The 27,755-nt window shown below is 33.7% G+C and overlaps 2 protein-coding genes across 6 annotated transcripts in view; one reads left to right on the top strand and one right to left on the bottom strand.

Annotated features, from left to right (window-relative positions):
* Positions 1 to 22,015, bottom strand: part of LOC136027354 (glucose-6-phosphate exchanger SLC37A2-like) — a 46,568-nt gene extending 24,553 nt beyond the window's left edge. For 2 of the 3 annotated variants that reach the window (XM_065704514.1, XM_065704516.1), the window contains exons 1-5: positions 21,789 to 22,005; positions 12,735 to 12,904; positions 11,099 to 11,313; positions 7,559 to 7,640; positions 1,467 to 1,687 (exon numbers count right to left, since the gene is read on the bottom strand). In XM_065704514.1, the coding sequence (XP_065560586.1) occupies positions 1,467 to 1,687; positions 7,559 to 7,640; positions 11,099 to 11,313; positions 12,735 to 12,904; positions 21,789 to 21,883 (783 nt within the window). In that variant the 5' untranslated portion in view covers positions 21,884 to 22,005. Of the gene's footprint in view, positions 1 to 1,466; positions 1,688 to 7,558; positions 7,641 to 11,098; positions 11,314 to 12,734; positions 12,905 to 21,788 lie in introns of all 3 variants that reach the window. The other variant, XM_065704515.1, reaches the window with a different exon arrangement.
* A 2,806-nt stretch (positions 22,016 to 24,821) lies between these two features.
* The window catches only part of LOC136027356 (leucine-rich repeat protein 1-like), a 30,812-nt gene continuing 27,878 nt past the window's right edge, over positions 24,822 to 27,755 (top strand). The window contains exon 1 of one of the 3 annotated variants that reach the window (XM_065704520.1): positions 24,822 to 24,856. The gene's annotated coding sequence lies outside the window, so the exon portion shown is untranslated. The other 2 variants (XM_065704521.1, XM_065704518.1) reach the window with 2 other exon arrangements.

Below are 27,755 nucleotides of genomic sequence, written 5' to 3' on the forward strand. Positions count from 1 at the left end.
AGAAATATTATTTGTCATAGCCTAAAAATCGTATCAGGGACTAACAACAGGCACACCAAGTAATAAAAGCTTCGATGAAGATGACCAGGTCTAACACCCGAATGTTACTATCAAGTTTCTAAAGGACCTCATACATTTAATCTGGATCATTTTTTTCAAGATGTACATTAAACTGAAGTAGTTAATCCTTCGAAACATTTAAATGATATTTCTCGTGAAAGAGCTGAAAGTCGCAATGTAATCTTGCTGCACCTAGTTCGTACAATTACAATGAAGCTTCCATCGCTTTTCATAATTATCTTATTACAGATAGATACTGAAAAAATAAAAGAAGGATACACCAGTCAATAGAGGCTCACAACCCCTACTCCCCCAAGACGACGGCAATAAAGATTTTTAATTAAAATTTCATCTTTTGTCTTTGAATTTTGTTCCCAATTCTTTTGATCGAATAATTGGTAAAATAATTTGCAGAAGCTTCGAACCCCTTAACCAAGAAGATAATTGTGCTCTATCAATCTATTCTTACTTGCATTTCCCTCTCCGTAACGGACATGTAACCACACTTTTAGTAACTTCAAATGCGTCAGAAGCAAATAATAGGTGTATCAACTAACAAAAGGTACCAACCCCTCATCGCGAATATGTCCAAGGCATAATAGCCAATTGTCACTGAAAAGTCCATCCCTTTTCTTAATATTTGCACCCATTTTTTCTATCGTACACTAAGAACAGTGAAGTTGCCAATCTTTTGTAATTTTCAAAATAGTATATCTAACCCCCAAACCAAGAACATGATTGTGCTCTAATAATCCATCTTTCCTTGCATGTTCCTCTGTAGTGGATATGAAACCCAGTAATCTCAAATGCACCAACTAGTTTTGTTTTTTTCTAATGCGTACCAAACGATATAATCGTCAAGCTCGCATGATTTTTAAAATAATGTATCGCGTGAACGAATTTTACACGAAAGGTAGACTCATATACTGTCATCAGCTCATCAAGGACTATCAGCAAGCGTTGAAAAAAAATCTGTCTTGGTTGAAAAGTAGATTTTGTTATCGCTGGGCAACTTTCTAATATTCCAACTTAGAAAGGAGCAATAGGAAAGTTCCCATTTCTTTAGAAATTGAGCCAGGCAGCCGTCGCACTTCTTACCGCTTTCTACCAATAAGCGGAAATTGACGGACTAAAAAAAGGAAGAAAAACAGGACAAAACTAAAGTGTTGCTCCTGTAACACAATTGTTTTTTCTTGCAAGTCATTAAGGTATAAGTCAATCCAGTAATGAAAAGCTAAAGAGAAATACCATTTCAAAGGTGTATCAATTCACAGCAGTTACAAAAAAAGAGTGATGATGGATACAAACAACAAGGTGCAATACTTTCAACTTAATTTAACAACTTGTAAAACCCAGCGTCTATGCTAACTAAAATACTTCTCTTTAAATATTAAAATTCTAAGTACCGTATGAGTATCTTCAGTTCCATGGTGATCTGGAGGTGTGCATCCCACACCTCTTGGATCCGGCACGAGAAATAGAAATACCAGAATCCCAATTGCAGCAATTATGAGGCCAGGATACATAAAAGCTAGTCCCCAATTTATTTCAATATAATATGCAGCAATAAGTGTGCCCAGAATATTGCCAATAGATGTGTGTGAGTTCCAAATTCCAAAAATCAAACCTGCAAAACCAAATATAGTCAAATCTCCACAGAAATGGATTCAAACCCAATATTCCGATTTAAACTACGAATATATCGATGTAATTTAAACTTGCTTACATAATAACTAGACCACTGGTGATAGCTGGAGGGACGTTTATAGGGAACCATAAGAATTGTCCCATGTTGTATTGGGAAACAACAGGTAGAAGCGCCGAACCTGGCATACAAATGATTTCTTTCTAACCCGCATGATATATAATAAACATAGATGCATTCAGGGTGCTACTTACCCTCGTCCCTTGATCGGTCTCAAGGATACTTCTTGAGACAATTAGGAAATTATCGCTTGGGAATGAATATTTTTAGCATTTTCGACCAAGGTAAAGAAAGGAGTTATTTCAAACAAGTCGGAAATGACACGTGATTTTATGCCTTATAAACCAATCGCACGGTTCTAAACCGAAATTAAATAGAACAATTGTGAATACCTGGCGTTTTCTTAGTCCTGAGACAAACGCCATCGTTTTTACTTTTATTGCGAAAATCGTTCTATTTCTTCTATCACTGGTCAAAATGTCACTGTTTTATCTGCCATTAAGAAAAAGTACCATAATTTGTGTTTGTAATCTATATTAATTAAACGTCTAGGCGCGGTCGTTTTGTCTGTTCAAGTCAATTTTGACCACTGATAGAAGTAATGTCTGGTCTCGCACCCCCCCCCTCCAGAAAAGATTTCTTTTCACCACAGACACACACACACACACACACACATATATATATATATATATATATATATATATATATATATATATATATATATATATATATATATATATATATATATATATATATATATATATATATATATATATATATATATATATATATATATATATATATATATATATATATATATATATATATATATATATATATATATATATATATATATATATATATATATATATATATATATATATATATATATATATATATATATATATATATATATATATATATATATATATATATATATATATATATATATATATATATATATATAATATATATATATAAATATATATATATATATATAATATATATATATATATATATATAAATATATATATATATATATATATATATATATATATATATATATATATATATATATATATATATATATATATATATATATATATATATATATATATATATATATATATATATATATATATATATATATATATATATATATATATATATATATATATATATATATATATAATATATATATATATATATATATATATATATATATATATATATATATATATATATATATATATATATATATATATATATATATATATATATATATATATACACTTTCTTTATAAGTGAACAATAATTGTGTGTGTGTATATTTATGTGTGTTATCGAAAACAGCTCCATATTATTTCAGGAAATTTGGTATCTTGGGATATTCTCGCACAGAAAACGATCTAGATAGGTCAGAAGTCTGAGAAAATTCGTTTGGAGACTTAATTTTGGTTTTTGAAAATGATGTTATGCGCTATGATAGTACTATGATAGTACATCATATAAGCATTTCTTACGACTTCATATAAGTATTTTCTTATACGATGTCATGCATAGCATAAATAAGATGGTTGGGTTTCCAATGCAACAGTTATCTTTACAATATAATGGCTGTTGGAAGGCCCAAGAAACGAAAATTTGCACTTGCTGTTACTAAAAATGATGATTCTTTGGAACCAACACCTGAACTATCAAAAATTATAAGATGTGAAATTCGACAACCTCGACCATCAATTGCGACAACACCAATACGGACAGCTGAAGCAAAGAACATTGCTAAATTGCCTGAAGTAATCAAAATTCAAAGACGTGTCAAAAGTGAAAATCAAGAGGAAATACACGGGCGGTTAGAAGATATGTGAAAACGACAATAAGAGCGTGATAAAAATGAAAATGAAAAGCAAAGACAAACGCGGTTAGAAGACATACGACACCGAGGAGATGAGGGAGTCAAAAATGAAAATGAAAAGCGGCGGCGTGCCAAAAATGAAAATGAAGAGCAAAGACGCGTAGTTATAAGACATGTGACACCGAGCATGTTAGCAAGTCGAAAATGAAAATGGAGAGCAAAGACACACGTGGTTAGAAGACGTGCGACAACGAACATGTGAGTTAGTCAATGAAAATCAACCTGGACAGTAAGAATCATAACGTCTCAAAATTGAAAATGATAGCGATGATGATTGGGATTGGAATTTTGACATGTATAAGGTCATCAATGCCTACCATACTTTTGTTAAGAACAGCAAAGGTTTGGCGATATGTTTTTCATAATGACGAAAGATAAACAGAGGTTAAAACGACCAAACCAAATTGAAAATGATAGCAATGATGATTGGGTTTTGGATTTTGACAGGGGTAAGGTCACCAATGCCTACCATACCTTTTGAAAATCAAAAATATGGACAAGATAAATCTTTGGTTGAAAAAGGAGTTTTCGTCCCACCACCTGAACAATTAAAAGAAACAAAGGTTTGGCGATATGTCTTTCGTAATGACAAAAGAAAAGCCGAGGCAAAAGTTCAAGATCCAATAAGAAAAATGTAATTTTACAAAGGCACCACTTCTAATTTAAGGTCCATTCGAACGTCATGACATCAAGAAGAGGCTCAAATTGTTTGCGTTTGAAAGACAAGCGACAGTGAGAGTCGTTTAAAGCCTAAAAAATACAAGTGACGTCATATTTATATGCGTATTTTAAAAGCGTAAATTACACCATTACCTTTACCTTGGAGTTGCGTCACTTTTACTATCTATGACACATGTTCAATTACAAGACATGACTTGGAACAGCAAAAAAAAAGGCATGGAACAAGAAACAGTATTCAACATGACATTGAATGGCACACAAAAATATTGCACAACGAAATCTGTTGTTAGAAGGCAAAAGCGAAATTGCAATGGAAATAAGGAACGTGCTTTAGGAAACCCTGGCGTGAGTGAAGAATAAACGGGAGGAAGGAATTGAATTCACAACAAAATTTCTTAATTCCATCGAAATAGTAGATTTTTCACCCTAGAATGAAGAAGTGCGTTTTAGCGTCTGCAAAGATACGCAGGAAAGAGAAAATTAACTCAGGCCCTAGTTCTTAATTACCTTTTAACGGAATGAAGTAATTCGGGCGCCAGTGAAGGATAAACAGGAAAGAGGAACCGAATTCATACCAGAAAAAAAATCTGTCAGTGACATCGTATTTATGTACATTCAAAAAGCAAAAATTACTTAATTTTTCCCCGGGAATGTCTTTTCGTTTTTTGTATCTGTAGCGCATACAAAATTACAAAAGATGACAAATAACTCCAAACAGGTAAAGAAAAAGGCATGGAACAAGGCATGGAACAACAAAAATCACACTGAATTGCAGTGTTGCACAATAAACTCTGCGGTTAAATACAGAGCGATATCACAATTAGCGCATGTGAGTCTATGAACAGGAAATATGAATTAAAATTTTGCATCTATGACACATGTAAAATAACACAAGATAATAAAAGGCTCTGAAAAACTAAAGAAAAAGGCATGACACAAGCAAAAATCACATTGAAGTGTAAAGTAAAAGGTAGTTCAAAACAAAAAGAACAACATGATAATTATACTATGGCATAATTTAGGATATACAGGAAGGGGAGATTGAACCAACGTCGGAATTTCCAATGCTTAATTTAGCAATTTCAGAGGGCTTAGGCATTGGGTCATTCCTAATTGTTACTGAATTACATAACATATCTGAAGCAAAAATATAACAACTAGGGAAAAGCTGTGAAAGACATTTTTTGGCATCTATGACGTCATGCAAAATTACACATGATCTTGAATTAATCTGAGCATTTAAAGCAAAAGGCATGGAAAAATGTATGGGGTAGTGATGCACAAAAAAGAAGCGCAACAATATCTGCAGCTAGAAGGCATACAACAACAAGCATCACAACGATCTTCAAATGGAAATAATGGACAAAAAATCTACAGTTAGAGGAACATTAACTCTTTGATGCAATTACAGGAAAGAGCAATTGAATTTATACTAGAATTTCTTAATTCAGTTGAAACTGTTGATTTTGAACCTCATGACTTAAAAACAAAGAAGAAACCAATGATTACGCTAATGCGTAATTTGATAGTCAAATATTTACAAGCCTGTCATGTGTCGGGACCTAGTCTCCGTGTGCAAAATATGCATATATTTACTCTCTTTGGATGAGTTATTGTGCATTTATTTACAAATTTGTTCTTCAAATCGCCTCCATTTTTTTTTAGATTGGCAACCTTGGATATTCTGGCATGTAAAAACCATTTATGTAGATCATGAGTCTGAAAAAATTCGTTTAGAGTCTTTTTAGAAAAAAAATTAAGTGATTGACACCATATTGATGTACACTTCAAGACCGTAAATTACACAATTTTTCGCCCGGAGAAGGTCATATCATTTTTAGTAACTATGACGCATGCAAAATTACACAAGGTGACAAATGATTCTGAACAGATAAAGAAAAACACATGGGCACAAGAAACAGCAATAAATCGCATTGAATTGCAAACAAAAATTTTACACACCAAAATCTGCAGTTGGAAGACAAAGCAAAATTACGACAGAATAAAGGAACGTGTTTCTTTACCATGTGTTAGTCAATGAAGGATAACCAGGATATAGAAAATTAATTTTAACGTCTATGACACGTGCAAAATTAAACGTGATGACAAATGACTCTGAACAGAGACAATCCTGGTTCTTGCTGAATTATATATCAACACAACTAAAGCAAAAATGTAACGACTGGAAAGAAGTATTTTTGGTATCAATGACGACACAAGAAATTACACCTGATTTTGAATGAAACCGAACAGAAAGTGAAAGGCACGGAAAAAAAAAATCTGAGGTGATAATGCACAAAAATGAAGCGCAAACAAAATCTGTCGCTAGAAGACATGTGACATAAAGAATCAAACCAAACACATAATATGAGTAGGTGCGTAGATCTGCGGCTAGAAAACGTGAGATAAGAAGCACCACGACAAATCTCAAATAAACATAATGGACAAAGAAATTTGCTGTTAAAAGAAAAGCGATAGGGGCGGCCACATCCAATCGTAAATTAAATCTACAGTTAGAAGAGCAGCAACAGTGAGAATCACAACGAGTATTAAAAGAAAAAAAATCATACAAATGGATAATTCTTTGACACATTAACAGGAACAAGGAACTTGATTCACACCAGAATTCCGTAATTTAATTGAAATTGCTGATTTGAAACTTCATGATTTAAAACTACAGAATAAAGCGATGACCCAGCCCTTTTTTAACTTTTAATATAGACTACCGATTTCCGAACGCAGCTTTCCTAAATTCTAATTCCTGTAGCGGTCAACATTTTACTAGTCAGCATTGGCCTAAAATTAAATGTTAGTCTTCCATACGAACAATGTATCACACTTATTTGGCTTTGTCTTGGTTATTGGTGTCGTCATTCACTAGAATCGTCACAATTCTCAAGGAAAAACAATTCTTATAATTTGTTTCTCTCTACCAGAGGGGTACATGGCTGGCCATGTCAGAAAAATAAATACTATTTAAACACAGCCTGGAAGCCTCTTTAAAAAAGAAACATTTTTCTAGGCTTTGGGCATTTCGACACTGAACATACCGATCCATATTTCAATATAGATATCTGTTAAAATAATGAACACATGCATCAAGGCATGAAATAATAACTTTTTTTTAATAATACAGGGAAAGCTGCAAAATTAAAGCTGATACAGAATAAAAAATTGAACTTGGACTAAAAAGTTACCTCTCTTGCCCTTCCCAAACCAATGTCCGATTGCTGTAACTACACCAGGCCATCCTGTGGATTGTGAAAAACCAGCCAGAGCCTAGAAGGAAAACCTAGTGAAATCCTGATATAAAACTCCAAAACTAGATAGTGGTTGCAGCAAGACAAATAAAGCTTTTATCTAATATTCTACAATAAACATAGTAAAATCTTCAACAACCCTCATCATACAGTAGGCAGGAAGGATGGGAGAGGGAGAAGGATGGGAGTTGGGCACCAACAAAAAATTTACTTCTTTAAAAAACAGTTTCCAATTTCAAAAGCGGGGGGAGATTTCAGGTACCAAGACTGGAGTTTTAAGATGATTTTAATTGCATACTGAAAGTTACAGATATCGCAGCTGGTGTAACACTATAAAAAGTGTTTTAAATTAGTTTGATGTTTTCAAGGCTATGTACTCACTTTTGACTCGTAAATCAATACTCTTGCTTTCTATAGGCCTATTGGGATTTGGATGTTCTCAGTAAAGTACGGGGTTTTTATAATTTTTCTTTGCTTAAGTTTCAACTTCGCCCTTTACTTCTTTCTGGGGAATTGAGGAAGCCCCCCTCATATACAGAATAATTTCTATTCGTTTTAGGTTTTAATGTTACTGCTTACTTGCGGTTGATATTTTTTTTATTTAACTCGTGATGGTTTTCAAAAAATGCTAGGAAATCCCCCCCCCCCCTTGTAAAATTTCTCCTGGCAAATTCCCCCAGAGGATTTTCTTCGCATGGAAAACTCTTCGCGTCAAAATCCCCCCCTGCAAATCCCACCCACCCTAAAAATGCCTGATTGTTTCCCAATAACAAGTACTAGGCTATATGTGAAATCCCTTCTTTAGAGACTATGTGATCCAAAAGAAACAATGAGTTGACAAATTCGAATGACTTAATATTTTCCAGAAATATTAAAAGAAAATATAAATATAAAATCAAGCTCAAAATCACTCAAATTTTGGCGCAGAAGGAAAAACAGCATTGGCTAAGAATTACCGTAGACAGCCATAACAAAGACAGGTTATCCATATAATCATATAGAAGGCACATATCCAAACTGAAAACAAGCCCGATTAAGAATTGAACCATTGATATCGTGATCCAAAGTCCACCACTCTACCAAACGAACTACGAGTTCTGGTAATCTAATTTAATCTATTGACTTTCGTACGACCATAATTGCATAGCTTACAGCCTTTTTCCCGGAGACTAGAGAGGGTCAGGTCATCACCAAAGGTATAGTTACTGGATTTTTCAATTATGCTGAAACAAATTACTATCTCAAAATTTTGATCACACGAGTTGAGGGGAAGGGTCCTTTTAGAGAGAGGAGCTAGCTGCCCTCTAATATTTTTGGTCATAAAAAAGGGCACTGGCAATTTTAGTTTCCATTAGAATGAGCCATTGAACATCTCTTTATGGTGTCCTGGTAACCCACTTGCACTGGTAAAAAAGAAAGAAAAAAGCACACATCAGTGCTACGCATGCAAAAAAAAGGATTTTCCTTGTTATTTGAGCTTGGGGACTCTAATTACCCTATACAAGGTTTTTAACTATACTGATTCCAATTGCGCAGTTTTCATTTTGATCTGACGCCTTTTTATAGGGGTTTCAGACTCTTTTTCATTTTCATTTTCTTTTTGCTCTTTTTCAGACTCATAAATTTGTTTTCGCATTTAACTTTAACTTTTAAGATTAACCGAAATAATAGTTACCATTGCTGAATGAATGTCAGATGGCGTTTTTTTTTTTTTTTTTTTTTTTTTTTTTTTTTTTTTTTTTTTTTTTTTTTTTTTTTTTTTTTTTTTTTTTTAACGCGGATTTCGACTTTTGGTTGCTATAGGCTGTGGTTTGCACTTTAGCAGGTCGCAGCTACAGCTGAAACCATGATAGAACGCAAAAAACCATGATTTAAATAAACACCCGATAACGACATGCCCAATACCGGTACCCTGCTGAGCCCTTCCCCCAGAGACTATAGAGGATCGTATCATCACCAAAACCATGGTTACTGGATCTTTGAACTATGTTGAACAAAATGGCTATCTCGAAATTTTGATCCGACGGCTTTGGGGCGAGGAAGCCTTTTGGGGAGGGGGGCAAGCTGCACTCCATGCTCACTTAAAGGGTATTAGTTAATTTAATTTCCTTTCGAATCAGCCATTAAACACCTTCTATGATGTTCTGGTCACTCGCTAGCCCTGGTAAAAAAAAAAAGAAAAAAAAAAGGAGAAAGAAAAATCAGTTCTACCCATGCAAAAAAGTGATTTTCCTTAGTGTTCAAGGTGAAATCCCTTGTAATTATCCTATTTAAAGTTTTCAACCATGCTGATTCCAATGGTGCAGTTTTTATTTCGATCTGACATCATTTCCAAGGGATTTCAGTCTATTTTTTGAAATCACTATTTCTTTTCGCTATAAGCTTTTGCTTTTGAGTTTAACCGCTTTTAGTAGGTAAAAGATTAAACTTTTACTTTTTAAGATTATTATTCCTGATTCGATGTCAGATGGCAATTTTTTCTCACCAGGCAGTTTTTTTCAAAACGTGTTTTTCAACTTAGGGTTACTATGGGCTGCGGTTCGCTCTTTACTAGGCTGCAGTTAATGACGCAACCAGGACATGATATATTTATAAAATCTTCTGTAAATTTCCAAACTTTTTGTAGTTTTAGTTTCAAGGGGTCCAAACGATGCGCTAGGAGTTTTCGATGGTCTGATATAGTAAAAGGTTCAGGAACAACTTCATTTGAACAATTTTAAATGGAAAAATTCTACTGCTACTTCTTCTATACCAAACAAGATTATCCTTTTCATGGGAAATCAGTCACAATAGTTGTCGATGGATACACTGCTTGAAATCAAAGCCAGAAATTATATTCCAGCAAAAGTCTGTATCTGTAATTAGCCTATTACTTCTGATTGACAAAACCAAAGACTTTATTATACCATAAACACACCAAATTTTACTATTTAGGCAATTTTCGGTGATATTTAACAGAAGCTTTAATTCAAATAGTCTTTTACTGATACATAACAAATGTGCCTAAAGCAGATATGTATGCGGAATTTTGTTTCTCGATAATGGCGAACGTTATCCCCAGCTTGCATTTATTACATGTATTGGAACTTCACAGGGTTCAATTTCAAAACTATCGACAAAAGCAGGAAAATACTTAATTTTATCGTGTATAAGCTTTCAATGTTAAACCTAATCTTCTTGGGCGTCAATCTATTTTTACTGAAATTCGGAGCTTAATCATTATACGGCATTTGGGCATAACCAGGGTGGTGGCAAGGGGGGTTCTGACTTTTGTCCACTCAAGCATTAGAAAATGTTCTAAAAATACACACTTTTTGGCTAAATAATGAGTCAAAAGGATCACCTCCCATAGTTGGACCGCCTACCACATAAAATGAATGGAACATTTCTTGAAACTCTATCCTGGCCACATTCCTGATTTAGCACTGTATGGATAAATAAGTGGAATAAAAGTAGAATATACAAAACAATATTTACCTGAACAATTAGATAATAATATAGATTGTGTATTCCTAAAGTATATCCAAGGCCAAACATGTAGGTGAATATGCCTGATAAAAGCATCCCAGATGCCAGAAAATACCTCAGATCATTCCTTTCAGCAACAACTCCGCTTATAAACATTCCAATAGCATAAGCAAACAGAAATGATGAGTCAAGGGCACCAAGTAGTGTTTGGGCATTGTCTCCATCTGCAAATACATGAATGAATATGTACAAACTTTTACTGCAGCTGAAGGCTGGGAATAGATCCAAACAAGGAAAATCTTAGCCCATTCCCACAAAAGAGTTCAAAATTCCCCCCCTCCCCCCGCATGTTTATAAACAATGTTAATATAATTTTCCAATTTTTACATCCTTTTATGGTTAATCAACCCCCCTTACTATACATTTCTACCAAGTGCCTGTTAAATACACTACATCATTTGGTTTATAGAAAAATACTAAACTTCTAATTTTTGGAGAACATATAATCATTCCTACTATATCTCCACGGAAAAAGCATATGATCTGAAAATTTGAATTTTACAGGTAAAGAAAAAGAGTACGGTAATACATAAGACACATCATGGGAATATAAAATCAAACAACGAAGCTAAAACTAGATCATTAACATAAAAAAGAGATCAATTTCTAAAGATGCCTAATTGTAACAATCTTAGCCCAACAAATCTTTTTTTAAAGAAAAAAAAATAAGAAATAATCATATTTGACAGTTAGGTTATTCTGAGCTGAAGCCTTGTTGAAAGTTAAAGCTAAAGACTGAAGGAAACTGACAAGACTGGACACTCAAGTTGGTTTCCATGAATAAAATCAAAACTGGTATGCATTTCCCAGCAATCCCTTTATTTACCTTGTAATATTATGTTGCTTTCGAACATATTCTACTAATGATATATGCTTTTAAACATTGAAAAGTTATGATCAAAGCACCAAAAATACAATTTTTGTGGTGCTAATAGTTCTTTGCAGAGATCTAATTTATCGGCTTACAATAGTAATATTTAAGATATCAATATATTCGTCATACATAAATTTACAATCCTAGTTCACTTTTTCTTAAATAAATTACTCAAAAATTGTTAAAAAAATGGCAAATTTTTCGGAATGAAGAAATCGTAAATGAATTCTCGGTACTGTTCTGTTATAGCGCCTATCTTAGGTTCTTCATTTAAGTAGAACCTCTAACTTCTCTGACTAATCTTATTGAAATATGACAAAACATGATGAAACATAATAAGAAACAAAGTTGGGGATATATATTTGCACATTAGGGGGGGGGGGGTAAGGTATAGCGGGTCTGCATGCAAGGTGTGCTAGGTATATTTATCTGCATATTATGAAGCAAGAATTGCTTCCTACTCAGAGTGTTTGAATACTTTACCCAATCCCCCTAACATGCAAATATATAACCCAAATTATATATTTCCCATCTATTCTGTCACTTGTCTTTGCCTTGCATCATGCTAAGCTGAAAGAAACCGGTTCTACAGTGCGCCAATGGATGAAAAACTTAACATAGGAGCTATGAGAGAACGATAACCAACTCTGACCCCAACTAATTGTTCCACTATAAGGTAAATTGAATTTTCAGACCATGATCAACACTTACCAAAAGGAGCCCAGTCACACCAAGTAGGATCAGTTGTATTTACATCACTTGGGACAGGAATTAGTGAGCAATTCCTATTTAAAACATTCTTCACAACACTGATGGGTTTCCTTGAAAGATGATAGGCAGTGTAGCTCAGAAATGTCAAAACTAAAATAAGAAGCCGATACCTGAAAGGAAAATATGCTATAGTTTATAAGCTCACAAATCTGTTGGGTAACTTATTCCTTCCTCTCGGCCATTTTTAGGCAATAACCATTAAACTTTGCCTAGGAAAGAAAACCTTTCAGAACAAAAATAGGCCCTTAGAGAAATCAAAACATTTTGAACATGTAGGAGTGTTCAAGGGAACTATATCTTAAAACAAACAGAAATTATTACGTATATTAAGGGTGTTGACTCCTCCTCAACACCTCACTTTTCCGCTAAGTTTTTTAGTACTTCTAAAAAAGCCTCATATTATTCTAATTAAACAACCCTTGCGTTTCAGGAGTCGTTCTTAAAGAGTTGGGACGAAGTTCAAACTTTAGCGTTAAGAGCGAGGTGTTGAGGAGGAGGCAACCCCCTTCATACATGTAATAATTTCTGTTCGTTTTAAGTTTTTAATTTAATCCTTAGTTTCAGTTGGAGAAAAACTTGTTTTTTTTTACTTAATTTCTGATCGTTTTTAAAATAATCCCAGGAAATCTCGCCCCATCTCCACGGAGAAATACCCTCCCTACTAAATATAATTTAGACAATTCAATCCCGGTGAAAATTTACCCAGGACAATTACTCTTAACAACTCCACACGTAAAATTAAGATGAAAAGAGAAAGCAAGACATATAAAAAGAACTTTGCATAGGATTTCTTGCAAATTCCCAAATTGTATAATTACCCCTGACAAGTTCACCTCCTGGAAACTTCCCTCCCCATCGAAAATTCCCCGTGGAAAAACCCTCAGAAAAAATTCTTCCCCCTCCTACCCTAAAATGCATGCATGATTCCCAATAACAATTATTATGCGTAAACAATGGTCAAATTTTATAACTTAAAGAACTTTCCCCTGGGGCTGTTGAGGGGGGAGGGTCATGTTATATACAAAGGCATTGGACTTTTCAACTAGAATGAACAAAATAGCTATCTACAAATTTTTATCGGACGATTTTATGAAAAAGGGGTGGGGGAGGGGGCCTAGTTACCCTCTATACGAAATTCCATATTCTATAGATAGGGGCTTGAAACCTATACAATAGGGTTAGCTGATACGCTGAATGTAATGGTATGATTTTCATTAAGATTCTATGACTTTTATGGAGTGATTCCCCCTTTTTCGAAAATCAGGCAGATAGTCTCGGGCTCGAAGCCGTTAATGGGTAATACTTAATAAAACTTGTATATTTGAAATCAGCATAATAAGCCCATTCTTTTAATATAACTATTGGTATACGAAATTCCGCTTTTTAGAGTTTCGGTTACTAATGAGCCGGGTTGCTCCTTACTTACAGTTTGTTACCACGAACTGTTTGACCATGTGGGTTTCCAAGCTTCTAATGCAATTTTTTAATGGTTCTGTTGAGCTAGCAGATTAGGTTTCAGCTCATGCACTGAATAAAAAAAAGAAGTTTTTTCAACTGAAAGTGAGGGGCAACGTCAAAATTTAAAATAACTGAGATTATTCTGTATGTGAGGGGGTGGCCCCCTGCTCACTGTGCATGCAAAAGCTTTTCACTGCTTTGAAAAAGCTTATCATTCTAATTAATCTGCCCTTGTCTTTCAGGAGTCATTCATAAAGAATTGGAACAAAGAGTCAAATTTTGGCATAAAGAGCAAAACATTGAGGAAGGGACAGTCCCCCTTATATACATAAAATATCTGTTCGTTTTATGTGTTAATGTTACCCCTTACTTTCAGTTGAAAAGACATATTTGTTTGTCGAATTTCTGAAGGACTTTCTCCCCCTGGACAGTACAGCCATGCAGAATTTCTGCTGCAAGAGATTCGCTCCATGGAAAACTCTCCTCCAACAAAAAAATGTCTGTATACTTCCCATTAACCAACACTTAACGCAAACAATGGGCGAATTTTATAGCTCATAGTCCTTTTCCACGGATTTTGGCTGGGGGAGGGATATGAAATCCCCAAAGGCATGATTATTAAAGTTTTTAACTATGCTGAACAAAATTGTCTTCTCAAAATTTTGATTGGATGACTGGGGGGAATGGGCATGGGAGATGCAAGGGTTGCCCTCTTAATCTTTTGGTCACTTAGCTTTTCCAAAATTTTGATTTCCATTTGGAAGAACACTCTCCTGATCTTCTAGGACCAGTGGCTCAAATAAACACGGAACTGCAATCTTTATTCTGGCAAAAAATATAAAATTCTACCTTTTGTTGATGAGAGCCTGACACCTCTATAGCAGAGTTTCTGATATGTTGAATCTGATTGTGCGTTTACACTGAGATTCCGTGACTTTTTGGCGTTTCCCTCCTTTTCCAAAAATCTGGGAGGAAATTTTATGAGGCTTGTGGTTTCAGATGTGTGAAATTAAGCTTAAGGAATTCTATATATTCAGATTATCATAAGAAGGCAATAGTTTTGATGTACCTATTATTATGAAAATTCCGTTTTTTAGAGTTTTGGTTATTATTAGGGCAAGCTGCCCTAATACTTAGAGTTTCTTACTACAAACTGTTTGATGAGTCTGAAGCAGAGCAAAATATAATTGAAATAAAATCATGCCCTAGGGGCTACAATCTCATTTCTATCAACAGAAAAGCAATACCTTGCTAAAACAAGCAGAAATTGATAATCCCAAGAGGCACAACTACTATCTCCACTTCCTACAGACTATGAAAATTGCAAAACTATTAAATTTTTCCTACATATTTTAAGGAACAGACAAAGGAAGAAAAACCCACCAAAAATAAGGCCATTTTCCGATGGTCAAGGTTGAGTCAGTTGCCACAAATGTTTTTATGTTGGGGAATTTCCACAAAAATTAGTGCAGTAGCACTGGCAAGAATAGGTTTGGTATAAAAGGGTGGAGCTGTCCTGGTATTGAGATGGTTTGGGGTCTCTACTCTTTATGGGGTCACTTGTGAAAAGAACACAATCAAGTAATGAAAATCATGAAGTTGCCAAGATTGGGCCAAGGATTGACTAAAGCCTCCATTTAACTGAACGTTAACTGAATGGGACCTCTCGCTGTTGGGTTCTAAGGTGGCTTAAGTGCTTAGTTTAGACTTGAGAAGCATTAGCCTCTGACCTGCAATGGCGGGACCCATTCCTTTTTCTGGGGCGATAAACAATTCAATGATTTGAGCAATATAAAACTTTGCAACTTTGAACATTAAAACATTAAAAAACAATTATAATATTGACATTTTGACAGACGAATTCAGACATTTTGAGCTGGAGTTATTATGAGTTGCAGAAATTCATATCCCACAAACAGTAAACATGACATTAGGTAATGTATGGGCTGCAGAGAGGGACGATGAATAAGGAAGCTTCAAAGTCTTAATTATATTGGGCAGCTATTAATAACAATTCAAGTTGCTCATTTTACAACTAAAATGTGCAAGGTATCAGTCATAGTAGTATATACAGCAGTAGGACCAACTGATTGAGATTGCAGCGACTTGGAAGAATTTTTCTCATAGCTGCAGGAACAAACAGACTGGACATTGGGAAGAAATATGGTATTTTTATAAGGGGATTTTAATACCTAGGTTGGTAGAAATAGGGATAGGTGGTATCCTAGCCTAGGTAAATTTGGTGGAGGAAAAGAAAATAGTAATGGTTATAAACTGCAGTAATTTCAAAGGTAAAACAAGCTAGTTATATTTTAGTATAGTACAACTAGTTATAGTACAACCATCCTTATTCACTCTGTTATTACAAATCATAAACTGACAGGATCAATACAAAATACTAAGGTACATATGAGTGCTGCTATTGATGTTAAAACTAATTATCACTATCCAGTAGCATCTAGAGTTAATCTTAAGCTGAAATTTAGGAGGGGTAACTATCTTCTGGTACGTTGTGACGTTAGTAGAATCTAGGATACGAATTTTATAGAAACTTTCCAGGAACTGGTGAATATGAAACTCGAGCATGTAAAATTTGACAACATAGAAGATATATATAGGAAAATAGGATACTTGTTAATTAAACAAAACACAATCAAGAATTACGCTTTGGTTAGATCTTAAAAACCCGGTTTCATAACAAAGATAAGTGACGGGTGATAGAATGCATTGGGCTTGCATAATTTGATCAATATATTCGCACATTAGGGGGGTGGGGGTTAGGTTGGGGGCGCTGTCAAAATACTTTACCCCAATCCCATAATGTACAAATATAAAGCCAAAATTATATTATAATATAAACGAATAGTTATATGCAGGTTATATTTCATTAGGATTAACCTTTCCACTTCTTGGGTGTATTTAGTTTAATTCACAAGTACCAATAATAGTTTGTGAAGTAGCCTATGGTGTCTAAGAGACAAAAGTTAGAAACGCAGATAGGAATATTAGTGAAACTACTTTATGTTTTATGACAAGGACTGTCAGCATATGACGAAGGTAAAATCGTTAATCTTCCAACGTTTGTGTTATTACTGTCATTTACAACTGCATCTCGCAAATGAATGTATTGTTCAGAGCAGAGCTTGGTCTGATTCAGATGGATAAATAGCAAACATTCTGATTCAATTTTTGCATACATATCAACAATGTATTAGTGAAACAATTGATGATATTTTAAAATATAATTGTCTTCATCCTGCCAAATCATTAGTCTATAGGAATAATAATGCATTGTGCTGCATTTCTTATTCATTTCTTTGTTAGTGGCTGGATTTATCAATTTAATATTAAAGTGATAGCCATTGGCTCCATCCCAAAAAATGATAGGATATTGTAGGGCATCATAGCATTGATGAGTTTCAGCAATTCTTACCAACTGACCGTTTTGCTTATGAAGAATAATATCTCGAGGTAAAAACTGATCACCAACCAAAACGATTGCCACTTTGTTGATAGTTGGAGCATTGTATCTATGCACATGTTGGCCAGGAGGCATTTTGTCAGTGGAAATAACGATTTTATGCATATCAGTAGGCATTAAATCGATGGCTGTTTTGAACAGATGCACTAAATTATTATTTTTGTGGAAAAGATGTTGCAATTGGGAAACAATTGTCCTTTCAATGTTGGGAGAAATTTTGCAATGTGCATTCAATTCAGAATTTCTATCACTGATGAAGTACAGTTGTAAAAATTTATGATTCTTGCCTGAGAATGGTAGAAGGGACCCTGCTCTATGATAAATTTGTCCTTTTACTTTGAAAGTAGGCATAAATTGATCTGGATTTTCGATTTGGGCACCAAACAATGTCATTTGGAAACATGAGTTATATTTTCTGATCTGTGATAAAAAACGATTAGATTCTGATGTAGTTCCAGTAAGCAAAGTCTTCATTGGCTCTGGTGGTGCAGCCAGTAGAGGAAGTTTAACTTTTCCTGAGGCGCAGCACATTCCCATTGTTTCACCATTGAATTTCAAGGCCTTGCAATAGGGACAAATTTTAGACATAGTCCCAATTTGAACACATCTACTCAAGCTGTAATCATCAACTGGGCTGTACCTGAATGCCAGGTGAAAATTTTCAGGTTGCTCTTGCGATTCCTTGGCATGCTTTCTTTTGGTGATTTCTCTTTGAGATGCAAGCCTAATTTCATGCTGTTGTTGTGATTCCTTGGCATGCTTTCTTTTGGTGATTTCTCTTTGAGATGCAAGCCTGTTTTCACTCTGTTGTTTTGGTTCATTGGCATGCTTTCTTTTGATACTTACTCTATCAGCTGCAAGCCTGTTTTTATGCTGTTCTTGTGATTCCTTGGCATGCTGTCTTTTCTTACTTTCTCTATTAGCTGCAACCCTGTTTTTTTGCTGTTCCTGTGATTCCTTGGCATGCTTTCTTTTCTTACTTTCTCTATCAGCTGCAAGCCTGTTTTCTTGCTGTTCTTGTGATTCCTCAGCATACTTTCTTTTCTTACTTTCTCTATCAGCCACAAGCCTGTTTTCATGCAGTTCTTGTGATTCCTTGGCATGCTTTCTTTTCTTACTTTCTCTATCAGCTGCAAGTCTTTTGGCATAGACTCTTTGAGCAGCTTCCTTGGCTGTTGCCATTGTAAGTTCTTCAGTCATTTTACAATTAAAAATTTCTCTTTCAACAATCTTCTTACAATTAAAAATTTGTCTTTGAACAATTTTTTTAAATACTTATAATGATGTCATATACTAAGCATCATCATAACAAACATGACAACAACTAACTTCATGACAACATACAGCTCAATCCTTATAATGACATCAGTCGACAGACAGACAGACACACAAACAAACAACTTATTTTTATATATATAGATGTAAAGAAATCAAAATTAACTATAAGAAAAATTAAATATGCATGTCCAATTGCAAAACAGTCACTCTGCTGAAATATTATTAGATCAATTGCTGGCAATTGGCTGGACAATCTATTTATATACATAGATAATGGGACTGCAAAGAATTTTGTATATCCACAAGTGTTACACAGTTAAAAATTAGCACCTTGCATATGTGTTACTTCACAGGCAGGGGGGGGGGGGGGTTAGGCTTGCAGCTCAGAGAGAAATTACCAAAAGAAAGCATGTCAATGCATTGCAAGAGCAATGCAAAACCTGCCTTGCAGCTGAAAGAGTAAGTAAAAAAAGAATGCATGTTGAGGAATTACCAGTTGTATATAAGCAAGTTTTATGCAGTTAAATATTAGCACCTTGCACATGTGTTGCTGGGACATGTTCCAGAAAAAAAAAATCAAAGAAGAAAAATAAAATAGAAAAAGGAGAAAAAACTATAAAAAAAAAACTAAAAAAAGGTAAGATAAAAAAACAAAAAGAAAAAACTAAAAAAAAATAAATAAATTTAAAAAACAAAGAATTACAAGAATTCAAAAACCTTAAAAACAAAACCAAAACTTTGAAGCTTAGTTGATATCATTGTTTGAGATTGGACTTGCTTTAATTATCAAATATGATTGAAAAACTGCAGTATGACACAAGGGACAATGATAATCTATATATAGAAGCTAAAAACTGTAATATGAAAAGACAGCAAACTGTCTGTAGTTAGAACACAAGGGACAATGAGAATCCATATATAGAAGCCTGCTGCATGCCATGCTGGGTCCTGGCAGCAAAGCTGCATGGACCCAGCTAGTTTATAATAAATAAATAGAATGAGTGTAATCCAATTCATACACCCTAGACTAGCCTAAGCAGTTAATTAAAAAATGCTCAACTGGTTTTCTATTAGCAGGGCAACTCTAAAACAGCAATTTTACCCTAAATTTTCTAAACAGTACCTTATTTTACCAATTTTATGGACCATATTTTTATTTAATTGTAATTTTACAATAGGTTAGTCTGTACCCATTACTAGGCTATATGGAAAGAACATAAAAAAAATAGCATCAAGTGATTGGTTCAGCTTATTTTTGGGTCAGTAATGCAAGCTTTTCTAAATTTACAGTAACCTAAGCAGAACATTTTAGGGTAAAATAGTCTAGTTTAGTGACTTCTTGCTATCTTGGAAAGGGGTTAGGTTAGGAAAATGAAACTTTCAGGGATGGGTCTACAGGCTAAAGTATGTTCTGGGAAGGTATTTTGAAGTACCCACCTCTACTTCTTATCCCTCTAGAGGGTCCTGACCTTTGATGACCTTTCAAAATATGTGTGTTATAAAAGTGAAACCTTGCAAAATAGATCTTCTGATTGAATGAAGTAGGCCTACAACAAAATTGTTTTCAGCTTCACAACTTTGCTTAATCCCAATTTATAAGGTTTTAAAGACATGCAAAAACATTTCCTAAATTTTGAAAAGAAAACATTGATATGGCTTAGAATTCTACTCAAATAATAGGAATTGCATTTTCAGAACTAAAGGCAGAGAAAAAGTAACTGGTAACTGAAAATTAAGGTAAAATGTTGTTTAGTCAAAATTGTCAAAAACCTGTCATGTAGGCTAGGCAAATTTCAGAACCTTCTAGAAGGAGAAGGATTAGAGGTGGGTACTTTAAAAGGTCAATGTTAGTATTGCCTAAACAATTGTTTTGGGTCATGAAACTATTATTAATAGATGCATTTTGACTTTTTGAATATCTTATCTCTCTTGCAAAACTACTCCAAACACACCATTATGGAGTTATTCCAGCTCAAATATTCTTGTAGCCTATTTATACATAGAATTGGAATCATTTAGATAGCTATTTGAAATCACAAATCTGTAATAGTTTAGAAACAATTTTGGGGTATATATTCACAAATTAGGGGGTGGGGGTAAAGCATAGCATATATTAAATATGTAAACTAACCATTGCTGTATTTAATATATGCTATGTTTCCCCCCCCCCACTAATGTGCAAATATATAATAACTCTATAATGGTGAGTTTGTGGTAGTTTTGCAAGAGAGAAAAGATGTTCAAAAAGTCAAAATGTATGCATTAACAATAGTTTCATGACCCAAAACAATTGTTCAGGTGATATCAACATTGACCCTTTAAATACCTTCCCAGGATATACTTTAGCCTTTAGACCCATCCCTAAAAGTTTCACTCTCCTAGTCTAACCCCTTTCCAAGATAGCAAGAAGTCACTAAACTAGAATTTTACCCATTTTAGAATTTTTCTAGCCTAAAGTAGTTTTTGAGATTTACTAGGCTAGTTTTTTTTGTTTTTTTTGAAAGTGGAAATCCAGCACTAATACCCTGATCTCATTCAGAGGTACAGAACTAGAATTCAAATAAAAGAATGGATTTACTGACTAGGCCTATTGAGTTTTATAACACTAGGCTATTACCATTGAATGTCAGGCCTATAGACTAGCCCAGCCTACTTATCTTTTAGTGTCCAAAGTAGCCAGCTGTGTAAAAATCAATAAAAGGTCTATATTACTATGTTCTAGAAGTCTTTTTATATCTAAACTATGGTTAGTTATCAGATAAGCAATAATTTCTTACCAAAAATCTCTGCTAAAAATTATTCGACCACCTGCACACAGACAGGTAATCTTTTGTAGAATCCTGATGCCTATTGGGACATCTAGTACATTCATTTCCAGCTATATAGGTCTAGTAGTCTGCCTTCAAACTAAATGGGTCAGAAAAGATTTTATTCATCAGTATGACTTAACTAATGAATAGGCAATGAATTATAATCTTATTCATATTATTCTCTTTCTTTCTTTAAAACAAAATTTAGAAAAGACGACATCTAATTGAGACTGCGTTTCAGATACTTGGTTGAAAGTGGACATAAAAAAAATCATTCTCAGGTCCTCCGCATTCAATCTAGCAAAAGTTCTTGATTTATTCATCAGTATGGCTTAACTAATGAACAGGCGATGAATTATACATATTATCCTTCATATTAATATGTTTCTTACTTTAAAATAAGTATTAACTAGAGCGAAATCTAATTAAAGCCTCGTTTAACACACTTGGTTCTAAGTGGGCTTAAAAAAATATTAATTTTCAGGTCCTCCGCGTTCAACCCAGCAAAAGTTCAAAGTGTTTTCATCTACGGCTCCAAGTTCAAGCACGTTAGACATTAGCTCTTCAAAATTAGAAAGTACCAGAATATCAAGTTTAAACAAGGAGTTCTAGCAACTAGGGTGCCGGCAAAAAATTTTCCAGGAGAGGGGGCAGACGCCAAAATAACAGTAGTGATTGAGTGACAGTGAATATATTTCAGGCTTTTATTTCATAGGAATGAGTTTATTTTTGAATACTCTTAGGAGTAAACTCTCAAATAAAAAGAGCAATTAAATTGCTTGCAAAATGAAAGTAAAAACGATAATTTTTTAACGACAAAATTTCCCGGTAAAGGGATCAATTTGTATCATCAACAATATATTTAATTATTATGCATTTAATTTTAGAAGAAAATCAGACTTAACCAAAATTATGGAAAGATTTATTTCTTCCGTAGATTATAAAAAATGTAGACTTATCTCTATGCAATTTCCTACGTCTTAGAATACATTACAGAAGGAGTGAAATTTGAAATTACTATCCAGCAGTCAAATTGACCCTCCTTCTTTTTATTATTCTATTTAACTAAATAAAATGAACAGGTTCAAAAAAAATTCGTCACAGGAGATCCTCATCAAATAGTTTGTGATAAAAAAAAACTGTAAGTAAAAAAATGACTTGGGCAAATGTTCAAACAACTAAAAATGGATTTCTTATGACAATTGTTAAGCCACGACTATTGGCTTTTTATGTGGATTAAATACAAAAAAAAACAAGTTTTTCTTCAAAACAGTAAAGAGCGAAAAAATGTCTTGAGCAGAGTAAAAAAAATATTTGACATTGCAATCAACTAAAAGTTAAAAGAAACAACTTAATAAAAATAAACCAATAATGAGCTAATAAGTTACAAAAAATAAACTAATATTCAAGTCAAACTCAAAACGAATAGAAATTACTAAATTATTGAACGAAAAAGTTATTTGTCTTGTACCCTAGTTATATTTTTTTTTTGCTTAGAAAATAACAGCAAAAGACATTAATCATGCTTTCTGCGAGTGCGAATCTTTTTCTGAAATTACATAAAAAAAACTAGTTTTTTTAACTGAAAGTAAGGATAGACATTAAAACTTAAAACGAACAGAAATGACTCCGTATATGAAATGGGTTGTCCCCTCTGCAATCCCTCGCTCTTTACGCTAAAGTTTGACTCTTTGCCACAGAGTCTGACACACAAGCATAGACACAGAGACGGGCAAACGCAAAGGGCTTGCTGACTGAGAGACAAAAACACACAGAGTCAGACAAACAAACACACAAAAAGAGCCAAAGAAACAGGCAAACACATAGGTACGGTTAAAGAGAGGCAAAGAACACACAGAGCAAGACGCACAAACACACAAAGATAGACAGTAAGAAAGGCACACAATCAAATACACAAATATTGGCACGCAGAGAGGCAAACACAAAGGCATGGTGAGAGAGAGAAAAATAGAGACAAAAAACACACACAAAGACACAGAGTCAGACATATAGACACACAAAGATAGTCTCTACCAATTATGGTAGTGCTTACTACCAGAGACTGGCAAGAACATAGGAATGGTGAGAGAGAGAGACAAAAAAACACAAAAAATAAGACAAACAAATGCACAATGATAGACACAGAGACAGGTAAACACACATTAGGACACAAATGCACGATGAGAGAGAAAAACATACACAAATACAGATGGTCAGGCACACAATCATACAATGACAGGCACAGAGAGAGAGGCTAACATACATCTAGGTAAGATTGTTCAAATTATCAAAGTTACCCAGCTAATAAGGAAATCAGAAATATCATTGAACCTTACGGGAACCCAACATGCAGCAACACTTTAAGAAATCGAATTTAACGCAACCGATATATTCGTTTTTTAAAGTGATATGCATTCTTTTCGTCACCTGCTAGAGGAATGCTCGAATACAGGAAACCTAAAGACTTTACTGAAACATATATGTTACTCGCTGAGCGTCAATTATTGTTAGGTGTGTATGCTATTCTTTGCACAAGATATAAGTAACTTTGGTATAGAATAGCAAATGTCTATTCATCTTTAAATCTTGAAATAAATTAGTCTGGATTGTTGAGCTCCTGAGAAGAAAAGATTTGCAAGGAGATTACAGTGGACACTGATTTGTTAGCTAGCACAAATATATTCTCCAATGTTTTTTTCAACAAGCATTCGATTTGTTAAAAATATTCTCTAAGTATGTTAGCTAACAGTTTTAGCTGGACGGCAGAGACAGTTTTTCATTTGGAGCTTCGGAAAACCCCTTAAAAAAAATAACTGTTTTTTTTTATTTATTTTATTATAATTATTTTACTTCTATTTTACTTTTTATGTTATTTTATTATGTTACTTACTATTATTTTACTATTATTTTTTGTTTTTTTATTTATTTTACTTTTTATGTAAGTAAAAAAATTTTTTGGTACTGGAATATTCATTGGATATGCGTTGGCATCTTGGGTTAAGAAGAAGACGATTTCATGCAAAACAACTTAAGGGGCAGGTTTATTGTTTTATGCAGTCTTTTGCAGGGAAGGTGTCCAGTGATTCTTAAAAAAGAAATATTTTTTATAATGAAGAAACAATATCCAAATATAGGTAAAATTCTAGTTAATTGACTTCTTGATATCTCGGAAAGGATTTAGGTCAGGAAAATGAAACTTTCAGGGATGGGTATACAGGCTAAAGTACGTCCCAAAAAGGTATTTTAAAGTAACCACCTCCAGTCCTTCTCCCTCTAGAAGGCCTTGAAATTTGCCTACATGATAGGTCTATGCCTATTGAAATTTTGACAAAACAACATTTTGCCTTAATTTTCAGTTACCAGTTGCTTTTTCTCTGCCTTTAGCAATGAAAATGCAATTCCTGTTATTTGAGTAGAATTCTGAGCCATATTAATGTTTTTTTTTTCAAAACTTAGGAAATATATTTGCATATCTTAAATACCTTATAGCCTAAATGGGGATTGAGCAAACTTGTGAAGCTGGTAACAATTTTGTTATACTTCATTCAAGCAGAAGATCTATTTTGCAAGGTTTCACTTTTATAACACACATATTTTAAAGGTCATCAGAGGTCAGGACCCTCTAGAGAGAGAGGGAGTAGAATAGGTACTTCAAAATACCTTCCTGGGACATACTTTAGCCTGTAGACCCATTCCTGAAAGTTTCATTTTCCTAACCTACCCCCTTTCCAAGATAACCAAAAGTCACTGAAGTAGAATTTTACCAAATAAAATATCCAGCTAGACAGAGAATAGAAGTCTATTTCTGAGAATCTTACACATACCTACCTAGCCAAATGTCTGATTGTCTATATTGCATACTAAATATCTACCTAGTCCAATTAGGAGTGAACTAAGTTCATAGCCTGAATATTTGATCAGGTGGACTAATTTTCCTCTTTTTGCAGATTTAAATATAAGCAAGATTTGAAAATACACATGGAGAAATTAAATAATTTGGTAAAATTCTAATTAATTGACTTCTTGCTATTTTGGAAAGGGTTTAGGTTAGGAAAATGAAACTTTCAGGGATGTGTCTACAGGCTAAAGTATGTCCAGGGAAGGTATTTTAAAGTACCCACCTCCATTCCTTCTCTCTCTAGAGTGCCCTGAAATTTGCCTACATGACAGGTCTATACCTATTGAAATGTTGACAAAACAAGATTTCACCTTAATTTTCAGTTACTAGTTGCTTTTTCTCTGCCTTTAGTTCTGAAAATGCAATTCCTGTTATTTGAGTAGAATTTTGAGTCATATCAATGTTTTTTTTTCAAAATTTAGGAAATGTATTTGTATATCTTTAAAACCTTATAAAATGGAATTGAGCAAAGTTATGAAGCTGAAAACAATTTTGTTGTACTTCAATTAAGAAGAAGATCAATTTTGCAAGGTTTCACTTTTATAAAACACATATTTTTAAGGTCTTCAAAGGTCAGGGCCTTCTAGAGGGAGAAGGAGTGGAGGTAGTTGCTTCAAAATACCTTCCCAGGACATACTTTAGTCTGTAGATTCATCCCTGAAAGTCTCATTTTCCTAACCTAAACCCTTTCTGAGATAGCAAGAAGTCAATTAACTAGAATTTTACCAATAATTTACATGATAATAGAGATATGCCCAGAAATTCAGACAGGAATGCCCAGAATTTAAGAAAAATTTAGGATATCCAGGAGGTGCTTGCACCCTAATAATACTGCCAGGGTGGCAGGCCAGGCCCAGTATTCTTATTGTCTACTTATATGTTTGAACACAGATAATGGTTAGTGTACAGATAAGATATCTTAGACTTCCTTATATTTATATCCAACTAACCAGATGAGTAAGTTCTCAAAGCACTCTGTATATAGGCCTAGCATCCAACTAACCAGATATGTATTTCTTGTAAGTATATCATTACTATCAAACTAGGTAGATCATGCTTTTTCTAGCTTTTTTTTATGTTATTGGACTTTGAAAGTCACTAAAATACTTCAAAAAAATACCTGTAATTAGTGTACTTTGATTAAATTATATCAAATATATTTTTCATGAACACAAGCAGTGAGCTCCTCATATTGGATTGAATACATACAGTTGGGAATAAGCCTAGTTTATCGGCTCTTGAGAAGGAAAAACATGAATAGAAAAATTATAAAATCATAATATACAGAAAAATTATATCTAACACATATTGCATACAGCCATGATTTACTTTACCCGCCCACCCATAATTTGCAAACATATGGGTATTTCCTGGCCAAAATTATATATTTCCAATATATTCTTGAATATATATCTTTTGTTTCAACCCATTTACCTATAACTGAATCAACTCATCTAAACAAGAATCAGAAAAACAAAAGTAGGGGATGCAGAAAGCATTGGAAATAGACCTATATAATTTTGGCTATATATTTGCACATTAGTGTGGTTGGAGATAAAGTATAGCAGGGCTGCATACAATATATTAGCTTCATTTATTCTGTATGTTAGGAAGTAATTTACAGAAAGTAAACAAAATGAATTCAGCTAAATTAGATATAGCATTTAAAGAAAAGGAAAACAGAAAACAATAAACTAAATTCACATCCATATGATTTTGTTTCTTTTTCTGACATGTTATGCTTAATTTAAGCTAACTAATTTTTTTCTATTGATAGAGGTTTTTGAATGCAAAGCCAAAATGTTCAGCTTTCACTAATATTTAAAGATTATTACTTTTTTTCTAAAAAGTTAATTTTTCACAAATGTGAAAAAGCAACTTCTTCATGAATGTTCCATCACACCTTTCCTCTGTAGGATAATTACATTAAATCACAGCTTGAAGCAAATCTAAGGATTTTCTATCCTTGGAATGCTCTATTATGACTTCTGTAGGTTGTTTGACATGGTTGCTTGCTACATTTGGGTTGAGGACTC

This window comes from Artemia franciscana, chromosome 5 (genome assembly GCF_032884065.1).
Source record: "Artemia franciscana chromosome 5, ASM3288406v1, whole genome shotgun sequence".
NCBI classification, from domain to species: domain Eukaryota; kingdom Metazoa; phylum Arthropoda; class Branchiopoda; order Anostraca; family Artemiidae; genus Artemia; species Artemia franciscana.